The following is an 18,453-nucleotide window of genomic DNA, read 5'->3' on the forward strand; positions in this document are numbered from 1 at the left end:
GATGTATAGCACATAGCATATGCACAAATTATTTTTCACTTTCATTAAACTCGCAATACACATCTAGGCCAGGATTGTCTGGTGGATATGCTAACAGTACAGTGCTAAGATCGGCAACAGTTCTGACAGAGCTAACAGTGTTAATTGGGGTTAGCTCACATTCACAGGGGTGACCTGGGGGGAATCAGAGGGAGGGCATATGCTTCTTCTGTGATGACACCGTTCTGCCACTCTGGATCGGGACAGCATTACCAGTGCTAACCATTGTATTAGCATCACCGTATGAGGTCTGCACTGTCCAAGTGACCTTCTAATTGCAATTGTTTATGACGGACTTTAAAAAAATGTGTAGCTATTCTTTCATTAAGAGCTTGTGATGGCACAGGGATAATACAAATGTTCCAGTCCACATTACATGTTTCAACCTCTAAGATGCAGCTACTACCTGTGTAGTTATGGTCAAATGTCAGATCTGACCTTTTAAATAATACAGGAGGAAACAGGAGACGCCAGAACGCTGCTAACACAGAGAGCAACACACTTCCGGGGGTTGTATGAAAGCTGGCCTGAGGGCTTGAAAGACAAGCTAAGCCCTTGGAGCTTTTCATGTCCTCCTCATCCAGCTCCTCCTCTCACTCCTCCCCCTGATTGGCCCCTCCACTTCCTGCATCCATTCAATACTCCTTTCCATCCTTTGTTCTCACTATAAATACTTAGGCTTTCAGGGGCCCTAGATGCATTTATTCTGAACATCCATTAACTAAAAAGCATCTAACTTTCCACAAGTTCACACTCAGTGGCAACCTTTACTCTCCAAAGCAAAACTGGATACCACTTGAGCAGTCAAATCAGTGTGTCTTGCTCCTCCCTTCCCTGTTAGTGAAGAAGAGATACCCATCGTGGTACATCAGACATTGAGATATCCGGTAATGTGCAACCCATCATGGCTCAGTTTTCTTCCACACTGTACCAGCATGGAGGGAGACTGGGATGGAGCCAAAACGCAGTAGGGAGGGTGAGACAGTGAGCATCAGGAGGTTGGTATTACCTGGATGAATTAGAGTGAGGCAGATTATGACTGTCTCCAGTGTACAGGAAAGAGGAAGGCTTTACTCAGCGTTCCTTAAGTCTTCATTAAATAATGTGATTGACAATTCTTGGCAAATGATGAATGAATAAAGCACAGGGGCTTACTCCATCCTCTAGTTCTCAAATAACTGCAGAATTAATACTTAATGCTCACTTGCCATGAATTGATCATGAGCATCATTGGAAGTGGATTTGATTGGCACCGTAACTCAACGTCAGTGGCACTATGAGCCTGTTGACTTGTTGTCTTAAATGATTTAGAGACAACACTTATCCCTCAATGACAACTTTTGCATTGCTCTGATCTTAAATTTCAATTGAACAACACTTTGAACAACTGTCAATATCTAGAATTTCAGGTTAACAAAGTTTAACTAATGAAACAACACCATTACTTTTACATCTGAGTGAAAGGTCAGCTTAATGACAGGTTGACTGACAGCAGTGCTCAGTATCCAATAAGTGGAGAGCAGAATCAGATATTGGGACACTGGATATAGCCAAGCTGTTATCAGATGATACAAGTCATCTATGCTACACGATGAAGGTCAAGAGATCATGATGAATGGAGTTACACTGACAGCTCCAATCTGAATGTTTGGTACATGTTCCATTTTTCTCATTGCTGTCCAAAAAATATAATCTGACATAGAAGACATGTTTTCAAGCTCACCCAGTGTATCATATCTATATTTTAAAGCTGAAAAACAGATTTAAGTTGAGTGTGTAAGTCCAGCCAGAGATGAGAAAGGGATCTATTTAAGCCTTGGTAGCTAGGTTAAATGGCCTCCATGTCTAATGAATTGTTTAATGCTTTGGCCCAGTCACAGGTCCAGGGACAACTGCACTCAGTGTCTCAGTGTGAGAGGCCAAGACGATAATATATGTCACTGGGTTTTTAAATGATAATTTGGAATATAACTAATTTGTTAGGAAACTGAAAGGTTAACAACACATTAAAGCTCGGGAATTGCATGTGATGTCATCTTATATGTCTTAAAAGACAACAAAGTAATGAATGATCAAAAATAAATCAATATAATTAAAAAAACAATAGCACCTCCATGTTTAGCTCACTCATGTCTAAAACATGTCGTAACTAGAATTACCGCCTTGCAGGCTGTATGTCTTCGCCAACTAGTCAAGTTGCGGTTACAGTTTCAGACTCATATGTAGCCATGACAATAGACAATGCTTTAGGTATGGATGTTGCTGCAAATAAACTACAAAACCCAAAACCAGTGAAGTTGGCACGTTATGTAAATCGTAGATAAAAACAGAATACAATGATTTGCAAATCCTTTTCAACTTATATTCAACTGAATACACTGCAAAGACAAGATGTTTAATGTTCAAACTGAGAAACTTTATTTTTTTTTTTTTGCAAATAATCATAAACTTAGAATTTAAAGGCAGCAACACATTGCAAAAAAGTTGGCACAGGGGCCTTTTTACCACTGTGTTACATCGCCTTTCTTTTTAACGACACTCAGTAAACGTTTGGGAACTGAGGAGACCAATTTTTGAAGCTTTTCAGGTGGAACTCTTTCCCATTCTTGCTTGATGTACAGCTTAAGTTGTTCAACAGTCCGGGGTCTCCGTTGTCGTATTTTACACTTCATAATGCGCCACACATTTTCAATGGGAGACAGGTCTGGACTACAGGCAGGCCAGTCTAGTACCCGCACTCTTTTACTATGGAGCCATGCTGTTGTAACACGTGCAGAATGTGGCTTGGCATTGTCTTGCTGAAATAAGCAGGGCGTCCATGAAAAGACGTTGCTTGGATGGCAACATATGTTGCTCCAAAACCTGTATGTACCTTTCAGCATTAATGGTGCCTTCACATATGTGTAAGTTTCACATGCCTTGGGCACTAATACACCCCCATACCATCACAGATGCTGGCTTTTGAACTTTGCGCCTGTAACAGTCCGGATGGTTCTTTTCCTCTTTGGTCCGGAGGACACGACGTCCACAGTTTCCAAAAACAATTTGAAATGTGGACTCGTCAGACCACAGAACACTTTTCCACTTTGCATCAGTCCATCTTAGATGAGCTCGGGCCCAGCGAAGCCGGCGGCGTTTCTGGGTGCTGTTGATAAATGGCTTTCGCTTTGCATTGTAGAGTTTTAACTTGCACTTGCAGATGTAGCGACGAACTGTAGTTACTGACAGTGGTTTTCTGAAGTGTTCCTGAGCCCATATGGTGATGTCCTTTACACACTGATGTCGGTTTTTGATGCAGTACCGCCTGAGGGATCGAAGGTCACGGGCATTCAATGTTGGTTTTCGGCCTTGTCGCTTACGTGCAGTGATTTCTCCAGATTCTCTGAACCTTTTGACGATATTACGGACCGTAGATGATGAAATCCCTAAATTTCTTGCAATAGCTCGTTGAGGAATGTTGTTCTTAAACTGTTCGACAATCAGCTCACGCATTTGTTCACTAAGTGGTGACCCTCGCCCCATCCTTGTTTATGAATGACTGAGCATTTCAGGGAAGCTGCTTTTATACCCAATCATGGCACCCACCTGTTCCCAATTAGCCCGTTCACCTGTGGGATGTTCCAAATAAGTGTTTGATGAGCATTCCTCAACTTTCTCAGTCTTTTTTGCCACTTGTGCCAGCTTTTTTGAAACATGTTGCAGGCATCAAATTCCAAATGAGCTAATATTTGCAAAAAATTACAAAGTTTACCTGTTCGAACATTAAGTAACTTGTCTTTGCAGTGTATTCAATTGAATATAGGTTGAAAAGGATTTGCAAATCATTGTATTCTGTTTTTATTTACGGTTTACACAACGTGCCAACTTCACTGGTTTTGGGTTTTGTATAAATTCTAAAACATACTGTAGATGCTTTGCACACATCATCAACCCAGCAGCACAAAAGATCTGTACATTCAGCACAGTTTTAAGTTGGGCACCGAGATTAGTGTCACCGATTCCAACAAATGTCATCACTTCTGTTCCGGAGATATGATGTTGAATAATGACCAAAAAAAGGTTTTTGCAAAACATTATAATGTCAGAGAGATTACAGTGAAGTTGACCTTTAAAAGTTTGGATATAAAATGTCATTCCTTTATAATTTTATTCTATTAGACATTTATGTGAAGATTTGTGATAATAAGCATATAAAGTCTTGAGGTATGGCGAAAAACATGTTTTGTGAGGTCACAGTGACCCTGACCTTTGACCTTTGACCACCAAATTCTAATCACTTCATCCTTGAACCCCAGTAGATGTTTGTCCCAAATTTGAAGAAATTCGCTCAAAACATTCTTGAGATATTGCATTCACGAGAATGGGACATACAGACGAACAACCCAAAAACATAATGCCTTCAGCCATGGCTGTCGCCAGCACAAAGGTATAAAAATAATTAGCTAAGAGTGATGAGTTGCTGTGATATGAAAAATTGGGCACCTCTGTATGTATCATAAAGACAGAAAGCAATCTGCACTCCTGTCTATAGCCTATGTAGCATAAAGACACACCAGTAGTCTCCCTATTTTGTATGAGAGTTTTCAGCTGACTCAACTTTCAAATGAATTTACAATTTATTGGAGATTTAATTTACTAGTACACTGATTGATTCTAAATTCTGAATTGCAATATTTAAAGAAAATGAGATGCTGCTCTTGTTAATGTTTATTTGGTAAACAAAGGAACAACTACTAATTTGAAATCCTTACAGCTTCTTTAAACCACAAATACACAGGTTATTTAGGAGTGTGCACTAACAGACTAACTTTCAATTACTTGAATTTTACAGTAAAGTGCTTGGTTTTGAGTTATATTTGCTGACATGTTGTTTTCCACTACTTCAGTGTCTCTGCAGACTCGGTACCCTGTGCATCCTGGGTTCACTTTGCCGAGGGAATCCAGGGAGGTACCCAGGAGACCCGTAGTTGCCATGGTGATAGGTCCTGGGGACAGGGGCTCTGGTGGTTGGAAGTTTGTGCTCTTGGTCTCTAAGTGGAGGATGAGGGTTACGTCCTTTCTTACCATGATGCAGTGTCTGACTATTACTGTGGTCCTCTTCTTCATCTGCCGAAGGAGACGATAGGACAGGAGAAATATGTCATTTATTAACTGTATATGGCAAGCCATTTTAACATTTAATCACTAAGTCCGACTATCCGGAATTACCATTATAGATATCTATAACGTCATTTTGACTAGTAGTAATGTCATTGTGACTAGTATGAATTTTAATTTAAGATATCTGTAACGTCATTTTGACTAGTCAAAACTGAATGACAGATATCTATAACGTCATTCAGACTAGTCAAAACTACAGTTACAGATATCTGTAATTCAGTTTTGACTAGTAAGATTCAAACTATTTTTGCCATTCATGTGTATGGGGTTTGTCATTATAGATATCTACAATTACATTATGACTATTTATAATTCCAGTTTGAGATATCTACAATGTCATTTTGACTAGTCATAATTCAGTTGCGGATATCTATTACGTCATTTTGACTAGTCATAATTCAGTTACAGATATCTACAACGTCATTTTGACTAGTCATAATTCAATTGCAGATATCTACAACGTCATTCTGACTATCTGAAACTTAGTTCAAGATATCTAGAAAGGACCATGTAGATATCTTCAACTGATGATAATTAAAGATATCTTGAACTTGAATTATGACTAGTCAAAATTAAATTGTAGATATCTCAAACTGGAATTACAGATATCCACAATTCAGTTGCAGATATCCACAATAACAATTGCAGATATCCGCAACTACATTGGAGATATCTATAATGACAAACCCCATACACACGAATGGCAAAAATAGTTTGAATCTTACTAGTCAAAACTGAATTACAGATATCTGTAATTAGAGCTTTGACTAGGCAAAATCTAATTACAGATATCTTGAATAAGAGTTTTGACTAGGCAAAATTATGTTGCAGATATCAGTAATGAATATCCAGTCTGGCGATTAAATGTTAAAACGGCTTGCCATAAACTGTATACTGTACACTGCTATAGCATCAGTGTGTTCACTCTTGTAGCAGTTGCTAAAGCATTTTTGTGAACAAGCTAACACTAACAAAGTTAGTTAGCCTGTGCTAAGGAGCAGGTGGGCTACTGGGAAAATATGAAATAGTGAATGTGTGTCAAAAGAAAAGCAAAATAAAATGACCAGTGAAAGCTAAATAGATGAATAAAATCAAGTTTGAATTGATTTTTATCAACCGATTTCTGATAAACAATACAACATTTTTGCTTTTCTTTACAAGTGATTGCCTGAACGAAAAGTATAAAGCTTAGTATTTATTTTCACACTTCATTTCAATTATTCCATTTATTCAGATATATTTTAGTCTTCTCTTTTAACCTGTTACCACGTTTTGTCAGATTCAGTGTTTGAGACCGAAGGCAACTTTTGTAATGAAAGTTTAACAGATTTTTTTGTTTATTTGTTTGTTTGCATTGGATGTTTCTTTTTAATCCCATGATAAAAATCGTCTCTTTCATTTTTACTTAGATGTGAAAAGTCTGACCCTCTTGGTCTTGTAGTGAAGCGTTGTTGTACTGTTGATGCTCTGCAGCCTGTGATGCAGCGTTTCTGGCCTCCTCTAGATCCATCTGTGCCTTCAGCGCTGCTCGTTTGTTCTTCTTCTTGTTCTCCTCATTTTGCTATAAGGGGCCATACAAGCAATTATTATGAGAACATATTCAGTTCACTGGGAACATGAGAACTCCAGAAATCACTTAACAGTTTAGAAGTGTAGAATAAGGCATACAGACATGCACATCTTATTTAGGATACTTTTATTCAGCTGCTGCTCTAGACAAGCTGTTTAGACAGATGTGTGCTGTGACTCTGCTGCACTCTGCTGGAGTGATGGTACTAACACAACTACTGTGGCCACAGGCAGACACCACAGTGGCCTCGGGTGGTCTGTTTGTGCAACTACAGACCGCTGGGTAGTTTCAAAGCTGCAAAAATTCATTGGAAAAGCAAATGTGGACGGCAAATGAATAACATAAATTTTAACTTTACTTGACAAAAATTCCACTTCCCCTTCTTTTTTAGAGTGTTAGAGGTTAACAATGTGACATGTTGCATGTCACTTGCCCAATATCAGACAGAATTATCAACTCATTACACTCCACACTGAGTATGTCACACTATTCTTGAACAAAATTTCCATCGTCATCACTTGACTGTGAGTGAATTTATGAGAAGTTTTCAAGTGTGAATTTTATTTATTTATGCGTATTCAAAAGCACACAAGAGTAACAGTACCAGTGCTAGATGAGAGGGAAATCAGAGTCTGATTTTGGTTACCGTTTGTAGTTTTTTCTTCAGTTCCACATTAGCTTCTTTGTAGCTCTTTGATGTGGATTGCAGGTAGTAAATGGCCAGTCTGAAAGATAATATAAAAGACTATTATTATCAAAGAACCTAAATCTTTACTACTAAAAGGAAATGCCGACAACATGGCCATGCAAAACCTCTTAAGATGTGCAAAAATATATATTTATGTGGTCTGCTGCTGACTCACACCATAAGCAATATGAATGGTAGAACCAGCCCAGGGTTAGAGGCATAGCTGAACACTCTACTAAACCAGGCAGGGAAGTCCGACTCCAGAGTCTCCTGGATCACATCAAACATACGTTTTTTCCCACTAAAGAGAAGAGAATGATTGTGACATAAAGTCAAGGCATCAAATTGTAAACGCCAGATCCCCCGAAGAAGCATCATTACCTGAAGGGCCCACAGTCAAAGGAAGGAGGGATGGTGACGATGGTGTAGATGGCAGGCAGAGTGGACAGGAAAAGGATGACCAGCAACATGGCCATGTAGAAGTTGTTGGAGCCAGAGGCCTTGAAGACTCTTTCCTGTGGCACATTGCAGCACATCACAGCCCAGCACTGCAGGTACATGGACACATGGAGTCTGAGGACGTTCAGGGCCGGCAGGCAGGGGGCATAGAAAGCACCCATCCTAGAGGAAAACATTAGGCCAAACACTAAGACACACTGACGTAGTTTTCTATCATACTATTGCTGCAGGTTGTAATTTAACCACAAAAATGAAAATTGTAGTGCTTAATATGTGTTTTTGAACCTGCTGATTGAAATAAAATTAATGTTGTTTTCTCACCATATCATTCCCTGATTAAAGATCAGGCCCAGTACGTTCCCACTGACATCAAACTCAGAGTAGGACGGCTTTCACAAAAGACACAAAAAGACAAAAATAACTCTGTTGCTGTGACTCATGTTTCAGAACCAACATTTAAATTCACCTCTACACAAAGGTGCACATTTTGAATGTGAAATCTAAAATAAATTATACGCTCTGTTGAATTTCAGAGGCACAGTCACTGTGATAAGTCGGAACAGATGACTCACAAATCCGGCCTCGAGATCCCAACACCAGCAGTAGTTGAGGAAACGAACAAGCACGGCTCTCAGGAAGTCGCCGATCAGCAGCGTGATGTAGGTTGTCATAGTGTCAGATATGATCAGCCGGACAAACTCCTGCAAAGGATGAAGCATATCATATTGTATATGCAGTCTATATATATTTAATCTAATGTTATTAATGGTTTAAAAGATATTGATGATAGTGGAGGTCACCAAACAGGGGTTTACCACTTTATAACTGTATACATGTCTCAGTATTTAACATGCATATACAGGTTAGTTTATGTTTATTGTGCATGTATATTCTATCTAAAATGTAACTCAAATTTAACTGTATGTTCTACCCAATATAAAATACACTGTATTTAATTTTAATGCACATCTTAAATCACACAAACTTTCTTTTTCCTTGACTTTCTATCAGTGTGATCAGAACACATTTCCATTTTGTTGTCAAAATTGTCAGTATCAAAAAGTAAATTGTGAAATAAACAAAAAAGATATTGAAAATCTCCAGTAATAGATGGCTCTATTAAAGTATCTGTTTACGTAATAACAAATCAACAGTCAATCACAAAATCGCCCCTGCCACGTTTGTGAAGTGAATAGATGTAAATATTGATATAAAAGATCATCTTCTGTACTGAGTTTAAAAAAGTATTCTATTAAAATGTCACAATCAATTGTTATATTACCCATTTTGTTTATATTTATTCAAATGATTATTTCATATTGTCTTATATTCTTATTTAACATTGGTCACTTTCCATAACTTTATGCCGTCAAAACAATTACATCATACAGTTACATAATGGTTTATACACAAACACACACATGCACACTGACCTGGCCCACCATGGTCTCCCAGCAGGGCCCTCTGGGCACATCAGCAGGCTGAATAGTGACGGGTAGAGCTGTGCTGTTTTCTGATACCGTACCGTTGAAAAGACTTGCTTCCCACGTGGTTATATTAAACTGGACTATCTTTTCCTCTTCCCTCTGTAATACATATGCACACCAAAGGTCATGTATATTATAAAATTGTAAAAATGATCATGTCTGCAAGCTCTAGCTCTCACTTTGAGGTTTATCTCATCCATGAGTGCGATGATGAAGGTGTAGAGATTTCCCAAGAAGAGGGCAAAGATGCGACCCAGCTGCCACTGCAGGGCGACACGAGGGTGGTAGTTCTCCAGGGCACTGATGACGTCAAACAGCATGGGACAAAACATCCCCAGTAATGACATGACCATGTTCACCTGAGAAACATAAATTAATAATCATTAATGTGTACAACCACACGTGTGCTTTTCCTGTTATGAAAGGACTACAAGCCAAATTCTTACAGGTATGGTGCCTGGATCCTCAGGGTTACTGCAGGAGGGCCACCAAATTACTCTCTGATAATTTAAGTTTTAGTTTAAAATTGTTTGTGTTTTTTGATTCTAAAATTAAAACGTGTCAGAAAATATACATTAACATGAATGTAATATCATTAGTGAAGATGAGCCGATTCATAAAAAAAAGAAAAACTTGTAATTTATAATACATAGCATTAATGATAACCAACTGTTACCCTTGAATCCTTGAGCAATCATGTGAGGTAGCTAAAGCTAAATCACTGTGCAGCACTTTTTTTTGTACAGCACCAATCCATAACAATGAGGTGAAACAGTTCACTAACATTTACATACTACTGAAACATATTTGTCAATTGTATTATCATGACAAGAGTACTGTTATTCTTCTGTTTTGTAATTTTCTGAGGAAGAAACTCGACACACCCTTCTCCACAGAAACCACTCGCGAAAGTGCAGAGGGTGAAGCTAATACACCTGGCCATGCTAAAACTGCTGCTTACTTAGCAGCTACAGGCAAGCATTACCGAGAGAACACCCAAAAATATTCAGAGAATTATATCAAGTGCAACTTAGTTTTATAAAATGTATGTAGTGAGGGGTCCCTGCTCCATCTCTCTTTGAGCTAAAGGGTCTTTGGCATGAAAACAAGACCCCTGGTCTAGTGTGTAGAATTCAGTGGCATTTATCAGTTGCAGATTGCAACCAACTCAAACTTCTCCCTTGTGCCAAGAGAACTGAGAGAACTGTAGTGACATGAAAATGCAAATGGCCTTATCTAGAGTCAGTGTTTGGTTTTTTCTGTTCTGGGCTATTGCAGAAACATGGCAGTACAACATGGTGGACCCTTAGGATTAGGACCCGCTCTGTATGTAGATATAAACAGCTCATTTTAAGGTAACAACCACAATAATTCTTTGTTTCAGGTGATTATACACTAAAGAAAACACACTTATTATATTCAGTTTTATGTTAATAAATCACACCATTTTATCAAATTAACTTGCTCAGAAAGTCTTGCCTGCTGCTAAAAGGATTCATACACTTTGTCTGTTTGTCACTCATTTCTCATTGCTACCTCATTCCTTTCCCACCAGGTGTGGTTCTCCAGTCCATCAAGGGCAAACTTCTGAGAGCGTCGCACTACAAAGTAGATGAGGTATCCACTTCCTGCCAAGCAGCACAAGACCAGGAAGTTGGCCAGCACACGCAGAAAACGAGTCAGATGGATGTTATCATCCTTTCGGCTCTCCTGCTCCTCTAAAATTGCCTCCTGGAGAGGAAACCAGAGAGATATGCAGGATATAGATGAATGTGATATCAGTGGCATCAGTCGGTGTACTGGATCAGCTGCACTGACCTTGAAACTGGTGGTGATGGAGGCAAACTTATTGTCCGCTGTTTCAGGGTTTCCTATCAGATAGTCCCAGCTGGTGAACATTTTCCAGCTGAAATTAAAGCTGTTATCATCTCCGACCCCCGTCTCATTTGCATTACGGGCCATTCTGTAATCAGAAACAAGTACAGATTCAGTATAACATTTATTGTGCCTAAAATAATCGATTGTATGTAGTTATGATACACGTACGTTCTTATGACCACCATATAGCTATAGGCCACTGTTCCCACACCAACCAGGAAGTATGACAGAGGCATCCGGAACTTGAGCCAGCCAATGGCACGCTGGTTGTTGTAGTAACCATAGAAGAGGACTGAATACTGAGCATAACCCTGTGGATTTTAGTTGAGGTGATGCACAACAAAGAATGCATCATTATTTTTCACGATGTAAAGTGACTCACAGGCTTATGTAACAAAAACACATAATGCTGTTTCAAGAGCTTGAGGTGAGTATAATGTTGCACATGTATAATGAACTGACTCCAAAGTCCCATAACACAGCAAAGTCCATGGCGCTGCCCTCCTCTGCCCTGGGGACAGTCTTTCTTGGGATGCTTCCATAGGGCCGCCCCATTAATGCCTGTTAGAAACAAGCAGGGGAGCAAGGAGGGTTACTGGAAAAAGTCATGAGAACAAGCAGGAAAATATACATGGGAGCAAAACTACAGACACAGAAATCATGATGAAAGCAAAAGCCATGTGCATTACCTCTGGCACCATAACCAACCCAAAGGTCAGACAAAACAAGATCATGTTGATGCCATACATCCACCTCAGGAAGATGAAGTAAGAGGCAACTGAGGAGCCAAAATGACCTGAGAGGCAGACAGAATAAATATGAGATATGAGGATGGCAGGGACGCTGGAAAACTCACAATTCCTGTACAATTCATCTAAATTCACCTAAAATGTCAATCTAAGACATACCCAAAGTAAACTGAAAGCTGTTCTTGTTCCATTACATGTACATGCATGGTCTCATTTAAAAGGTAACATGTAATATTTTTCAGTCAACAGTCAGAATCACTGTAAATGCAAGTTTCAACACACTGAAATAAAAGGTTGTTTTAATCTTCAGCAAAAATATTTTCTTGAAAAAAAGATGTGGTGGATGACTAGAACTGGGACTTCTTAGCTAGAAAACACAAAAAGACCATATCATGAAGCCTCACCTGGTCCAAATTCAAAGTAGATAACTTTACTACAGAAAAATAATAAACACATGTTTTTCTAGGGGTTTGTTTCAGGCACTTACATAAAAAAGAGGGTAAAACAATGTACTGAATTTATGAATATGAGTGAAAAAGAAGTCATCAAAGACAGAAATGTCTATTTAGGAACTTACTTTATATAAAAACACTTAACCTTTTCCCATTAGGAAAGGAGCCATTTGTTTATCATTTCTGTACATTTATAATAGTATATGATGCCAGTAGCCCATTCAAAAGTGCTGGAGTGTCATTGACCACAAGACCCATAAACCATTAGGCCAGCTGTTTGCTTGAGATTGGCTCTGTAACATGAGAGATGAGGCAGGCCTGTCTGGCTATTGTAGGCAAGTAGGTATAACTGTAGCTGGAGCAGCTATGTGACCTCATCTGACCTCATCCGACATGACCATGACTCACCCACCTCCTTATAAAGTAAATCATGTCTTCATGTATTATAAAGTATAAAGTGCATTACCGATACAGTCAGTGTCATTTATTTACTACACTGAAGCACTGTAGCAGGGTTCAGACAGGCATCCAGTTGGTGGGTTTGTCTTGTACTTGTGGTGGGCGCAATTTGTAGTGACGTCTTGTGTATGCTACAAATAGAATGTGTCTGCAGCTCTCATTGTAGGGTATGGAGGTGACATGGAAGTTCCTATCAATCAAAAGCTCAGAGTTCAGCCACCATTTTGACAGAGAGCTATCAGCAAGATTTATGTGACAATATTGGAGTTAACTAGAGGGAGTTATTAGGAATATACGTCAAGAAATATGAACATGGAATATTATCAATCTCTGGATTATAATGGTTTGTTTGTTCGTTGTTTGTCTGACGGAAGGTTTATTGACTCTGCTGTGGTGGTTGTATCTTGAAATGGTCCGCATCAGTCCAACCGCAAGCAGTGTAGCTTTCAAATGATAGGTTGTGTGAGAAAACAACGTAAACACAGCAGTTGTTTACATATCATAACATATCATAATCATCGCATAAACCATACGACGTCCCACGGGCAGGCTGTCAGATTGTTGAGAGGCCTGCAAGACATACAGTATGATTCATCTGGTGTAGTCTCCTTAGACTATTTAAAGTCTTGAATATGACATGAAGTTGGAGAACATGAGGAATATTAACATATATATATATATATATATATATATATATATATATATATATATATATATATATATATATATATATATATATATATATATATATATATATATATATATATATATATGTATTCAACATAAACCAAACTTACTTTCAATCTCCTTGATTTTCATCTCCCATGGAATACAGGCAGTTTTGAAGTTTTCAAAGTCCCTTTGAAACTTCATCCATTTCTATAAATGCAATATAATTACATTAAAATACACGACACATTCAGTATGATTATTGTGGTAAGTATGTAAATAGATGGTGATATTAAATTAGTCTGTGACTGCTCACCTTGGTCATCATGACCTTGTATGCATAGAGCTTCCTGCCTTTCCCTTTTCCCAAAGCTCCCTCATATTTCTCCACAAACTCCTGAGACTCCCTGCAAAGAAGAAGACAATTCATTTAAAGTGAGTCACAGGTCCAGTGATGTTGTACAGCTGAAAACTCATTCTGATTGTTTCAGGATCCTAATTCAAAGTGCACTTTGATGATAACATGTTGAGTTAATTTACCGCAAAATCACAAGTTTCTTTTTCATTGGCCAGGGTTTTCCCCTCAGACCTTGGATCAGTTTCTTCCTCTCCTCCACAGCCTCCTTCAGCTTCTCCAGCTCCTCCGGTGACAGAGACTCTGGCCTCACCTCTTTCTCCTCATTGTCCTCTTCTTCAGTGTCATCTTGCTCACTTGTCTCCTGCTCTGAACTGAGGCACAGAGGAGTAGTTTAATGTCTTTGCACCTTTCTTGTGTGCATGTCACTCTGCAGAATGAAAAGATCACAATAGTTTTCATCAGCAGGAAACTACAGATGAGGTGAAGTTGTAAGATAATACTCACCTTGTTTCAACTACTCTCTTGTGCTTCTTCTTCTTAACTTCCTGTTCTTTCACCTTCACTGTATGTTTACCTTCATCATCCTCTCTGTGCTCCTTTTTGGCACTTCCATGTTTCTTTTTACCCTTGGCATTTCTTTCTCCATCTTCTCCCTTGTCGTCCTCCTTCTCCTCCTCCATTTTTCTTGTTTTTTCATTCTTAATATTCTTCCTTGTTTTTGTCACCTTATCGCTTTTTATTTTGGGCTGCTCCTCCTCGTCCTTCTCTCTTCCTTTTGCTTCTTGATCACTCCTTGATCTCTTTCTCCTGCCCTTCTCTCTTTTCTCAGGCCTTGTCTGTAATTCTTCTTCCTGTTCTGCTGCTTTGGATGATCTTTTTCTCCTCCCATTTCTCCTCTTCTTTTTCTCTCTGTCACCATCTCTTCTTTTGCCTCTGTGTCTTTCCCTCTCATGCTCCTCTTCAAAAGTGAAAACTTCATCCTCATCACCTGAAGTAAAAAGAAATGTAGATGCTGTGTATATTCAGTGTTGCAACACATATCATTTACACTCACTGATACTTCAGTGATATTACTTTCTTTCTCTCTGCGGTGCTATAAACCCATATTCACCCCATTATTTTACACTATTGTGAAGTTTCTGTGTGATAACCGGGAACATTGGTCATAATAAAGAGGCAAAGGGAGGTGTATATATTATACAGGAATGGGTATGGGGGAAGAAAGAACTGCAGCAGATGAACTGGTTAAGCTGCGAGGCTGATGGGTTGCAGCAGAGACAGAAGTGAAGGAACAACTTGTCAAACAGCTCCAACATAATCCAAAACCCAGGCACAGAACAAAAATGAGAAAATATACACTAAGAGCCAGTAGGACGTCCAGACTCCTCTGCTTCTCTAATAAGTTAGTTTATTTTGAAAAAATCATGATCACCTTACCAGTGCAAATGGACTGAATCATAGGGACACTTTCTGATTTCTTTTATAACATAAAGAACCACTCACCTTCAAATTCCAGTCCAATGTCAACTGTGGGAGAGAGATAAAGTTACAAATGAAAAAGTCGAGAAAACTCAACATATTTGAGTTTCTCCAACTTAGAATTTTCACCTCTGGTAACTTATTGTCAGGTTGAAGTAGGCTGCATTTTTATGTTGTTACAACTTCTAATTACTGTTACAGTTAATGGCCACCAAGTTATAATAATTTACACCTGTTGTGTCAGTATCAGTTTGCTCTTATGCTTGACTTTAAATTTGATCAATTATAGTATAATCCAGTGATGTCTCCTGAGCTACAGCATAAATATTTTTTAGCAATAAGACATTTTGTAGACATGTATGCAGATACGGTTAAATTGGATAGCCACAATTGCAGCATTTGTTGTAGAAGGACGGAAAGGGAGAAACTGACAAGGATACCTGTATCTTTATCACAGTTTGCATAGTTTTAATTTTCATGACAGAGATAACGTCCATGTGTCTCAGCTGAGAGACATAACAAGACACACACCAGGCTGCACCATGTAACATTCTTCAAATTAGTAAAATAGAAGGCTTTTGGAGAATTTTATCCAAATATAATGCATGCTGGGAAGAACATGCCAATGAGCTAATCATGTTCTAAAGCAACTAAATTTGATGAGTCACATGAATGATACGTTGGACATAAGTTACAAGATTGGACACATAATCAAAACTTCTGAAAGTGATCACTACACAGTGGACTCAAAGCTGCTGCATCATACAACATACACACATATAGACATCATACATGTGAAAACTTGCACTGAAGAACCTAAGTTCCATAAATAATAAAAGCAATAATTTCCTCTAACAAAATCAGATAAAATCAGACACTTTCAAAAAAAAAAAGGACATTACACAACCACACATGATTTGCTAGTTTCACACCGTAAAACCAAGTATAACCAAGCCAGATAATAGATAGTCAGGTTGCAGTATTCTGGTCACTGAGTCAAAGTAACCTATTGCTGTGGAGTATTTTGATGGAGGACGGGATGAATGAATTTTTGTTGGTTTAATGTACAGTTTGGCATTCTGACCTCACGAAGCACAGACTCCTCATATAGAAGCTGAATGATATTCCGTTTTCCTTTTGATTTTCATGGCTGTTTGTGAGAGGCATGCAAGTTCAGTCTTTAACTGCACCGACAGGCTGCCATACCACACCTGAATGCCATATGGAATCACACTCTCTAAAGTTGTTTGGTAAATTGCTTGGTAAAATAAAAACATGAGTTCACTGTTGACAGTTTAAGTTGGCCTGACTCAAAACTGGCAAACTTGTCTAATTAGACTGAGGTAATCATAGTTTTTCTATACACATAATCGTGAGGTTGCAGTACAGAGAAGTCTACTGTAAACATTTTTTTTTAATGCTGAAAATTTCTATTTAGAAGTCCGACCAATTTGTAATACTTACTGAGCCATAGAATATAATTTAGCATTTTTATATGTTGTTGTAGCTAAATAGGGGCTAATTTTCTCTTTCTGAAAACAAGTCATGATAGTAAATATTTCTGTAATGATTTTTTCTCCTTTTAATAATTCATATTTTATCGTCATGTTTTTCTGTTGTCTCATGTTCATCTGTTGTTGTTGTTTTTTGTTTTGATTTCAATATATCTATGACATGATCAACCCTCTTTATCCTCAGATGACCTCAGCTTTATAAATCCAGCCTACTTCTTAATTTCGTCAACAGAACACTGACCCCTTTCACTGGTTGAGCTAAGCTTACCTTATTGTATACCTGGTGGCACTATTGTCCTGCAGTAAAGGGGGGGTAAAGAGGAAAACAAAGAGGACCACTGACAAATTGAACTGATATTTATGTAGTCGGCCCTTTGATGTGTGCCCTTAGTGTAACCGGAGTGGCCAGCACACGGGTCATTACGGCCGTGTGCAGCAGAGGGGCACAAAAGAGACAAACAATGGCCTAATGAAGGGAGATGGGGTGGCTAAGCCCACAAGGCCGGGGAGACAGCCGAGGGCCAGAGGCCAGCTCCCAAATATGCAGTTGAGTGAGTAAAGCAGCGGATAAAGGTGGTGGATGGTCGGCCTTTTATTGATGATTACAACTAGAAATCCAGTGTAAACAGAGGCATTGTTTTAATTATCTGTTCTAGCATATTAATGAACTTAAGGCTCTATTAAACTCAATAAATGTGGATGTTTTTGTCCAAAAATAGGTTCAGATCAGTTATCACAACAATATCATCAACACACTACGAACACAGAAACCAAAGGGCTTTGCTTTAGTGAACTAATCAGTAATGAGCATGCTGACATAAACCTTGAATTGAGGATAATTTTCAGCATTATGGCCAGTACATTTATCACACTTCATCTCCACATGTAACAATAATGAAGGACCTCTATTAACAAATATATATATTAACAAATATAGTTATATTATGTGAAAACCAGCACAGCAATTTGGTCATGGAAATATAACGATGGTCTTACTGTCATTCTCAGAGGTGATCAGACTGTCTCGAGGCATCGTCCTCTCATGGTCCTTTAACCTCTACAACAGTCGCCCGAGCATCCAGCGGACTCTGCGCGTATGTGAGGTGGAAGTGAAGCTGCAGGGTTTCAGTGGTCGCTCTCCTTCTGCATCCTTACAGTGAAGGATGCTGCATATCCAAGCCCACTCACTGCCATAGGAATGAAGAGTCTGTGTGTGTTTGTGTGTGTGTCTGTGAATATGTGTGTGTGTGTGATGAAGGGCTGGTACATGATGAGTAACTCGCATGAGAAGTTTACTTTTTCCTCGCCACCCATCGACCCGAAACAGGGACAATGACAGCATGGAAACCCTAGAGCCACGCAATTTCACTAGTGATCAATTATTCAAAACAGTTATGACTGCCTTTATGCTGCCGTGTGTGTGTGTGTGTGTGTGTGTGTGTGTGTGTGTGTGTGTACTAAAGAAGACTAAAACATGAGGGTTATGGGAGCA

At 38.8% G+C, this 18,453-nt stretch overlaps 1 protein-coding gene across 1 annotated transcript; it reads right to left on the reverse strand.

The window, feature by feature from the left end:
• Positions 1-4,883: 4,883 nt before the first annotated feature.
• tmc1 (transmembrane channel-like 1) lies at positions 4,884-18,048 on the reverse strand. The gene is made up of 20 exons (XM_049578956.1): positions 17,958-18,048; positions 15,472-15,495; positions 14,473-14,956; positions 14,151-14,339; positions 13,927-14,017; positions 13,739-13,820; positions 11,971-12,077; positions 11,744-11,842; positions 11,450-11,592; positions 11,222-11,366; positions 10,940-11,134; positions 9,583-9,762; positions 9,350-9,502; positions 8,489-8,617; positions 8,238-8,305; positions 7,839-8,078; positions 7,633-7,758; positions 7,416-7,494; positions 6,625-6,760; positions 4,884-5,145 (listed from the first exon to the last, which is right to left on the reverse strand). Exons 1-20 carry the CDS (start codon positions 17,992-17,994, stop codon positions 4,922-4,924), a joined length of 2,931 nt encoding a protein of 976 aa, XP_049434913.1. The 5' UTR covers positions 17,995-18,048; the 3' UTR covers positions 4,884-4,921.
• Positions 18,049-18,453: the final 405 nt, after the last annotated feature.

Source organism: Epinephelus fuscoguttatus, linkage group LG6 (assembly GCF_011397635.1).
Source record: "Epinephelus fuscoguttatus linkage group LG6, E.fuscoguttatus.final_Chr_v1".
NCBI classification, from domain to species: Eukaryota; Metazoa; Chordata; class Actinopteri; order Perciformes; family Serranidae; genus Epinephelus; species Epinephelus fuscoguttatus.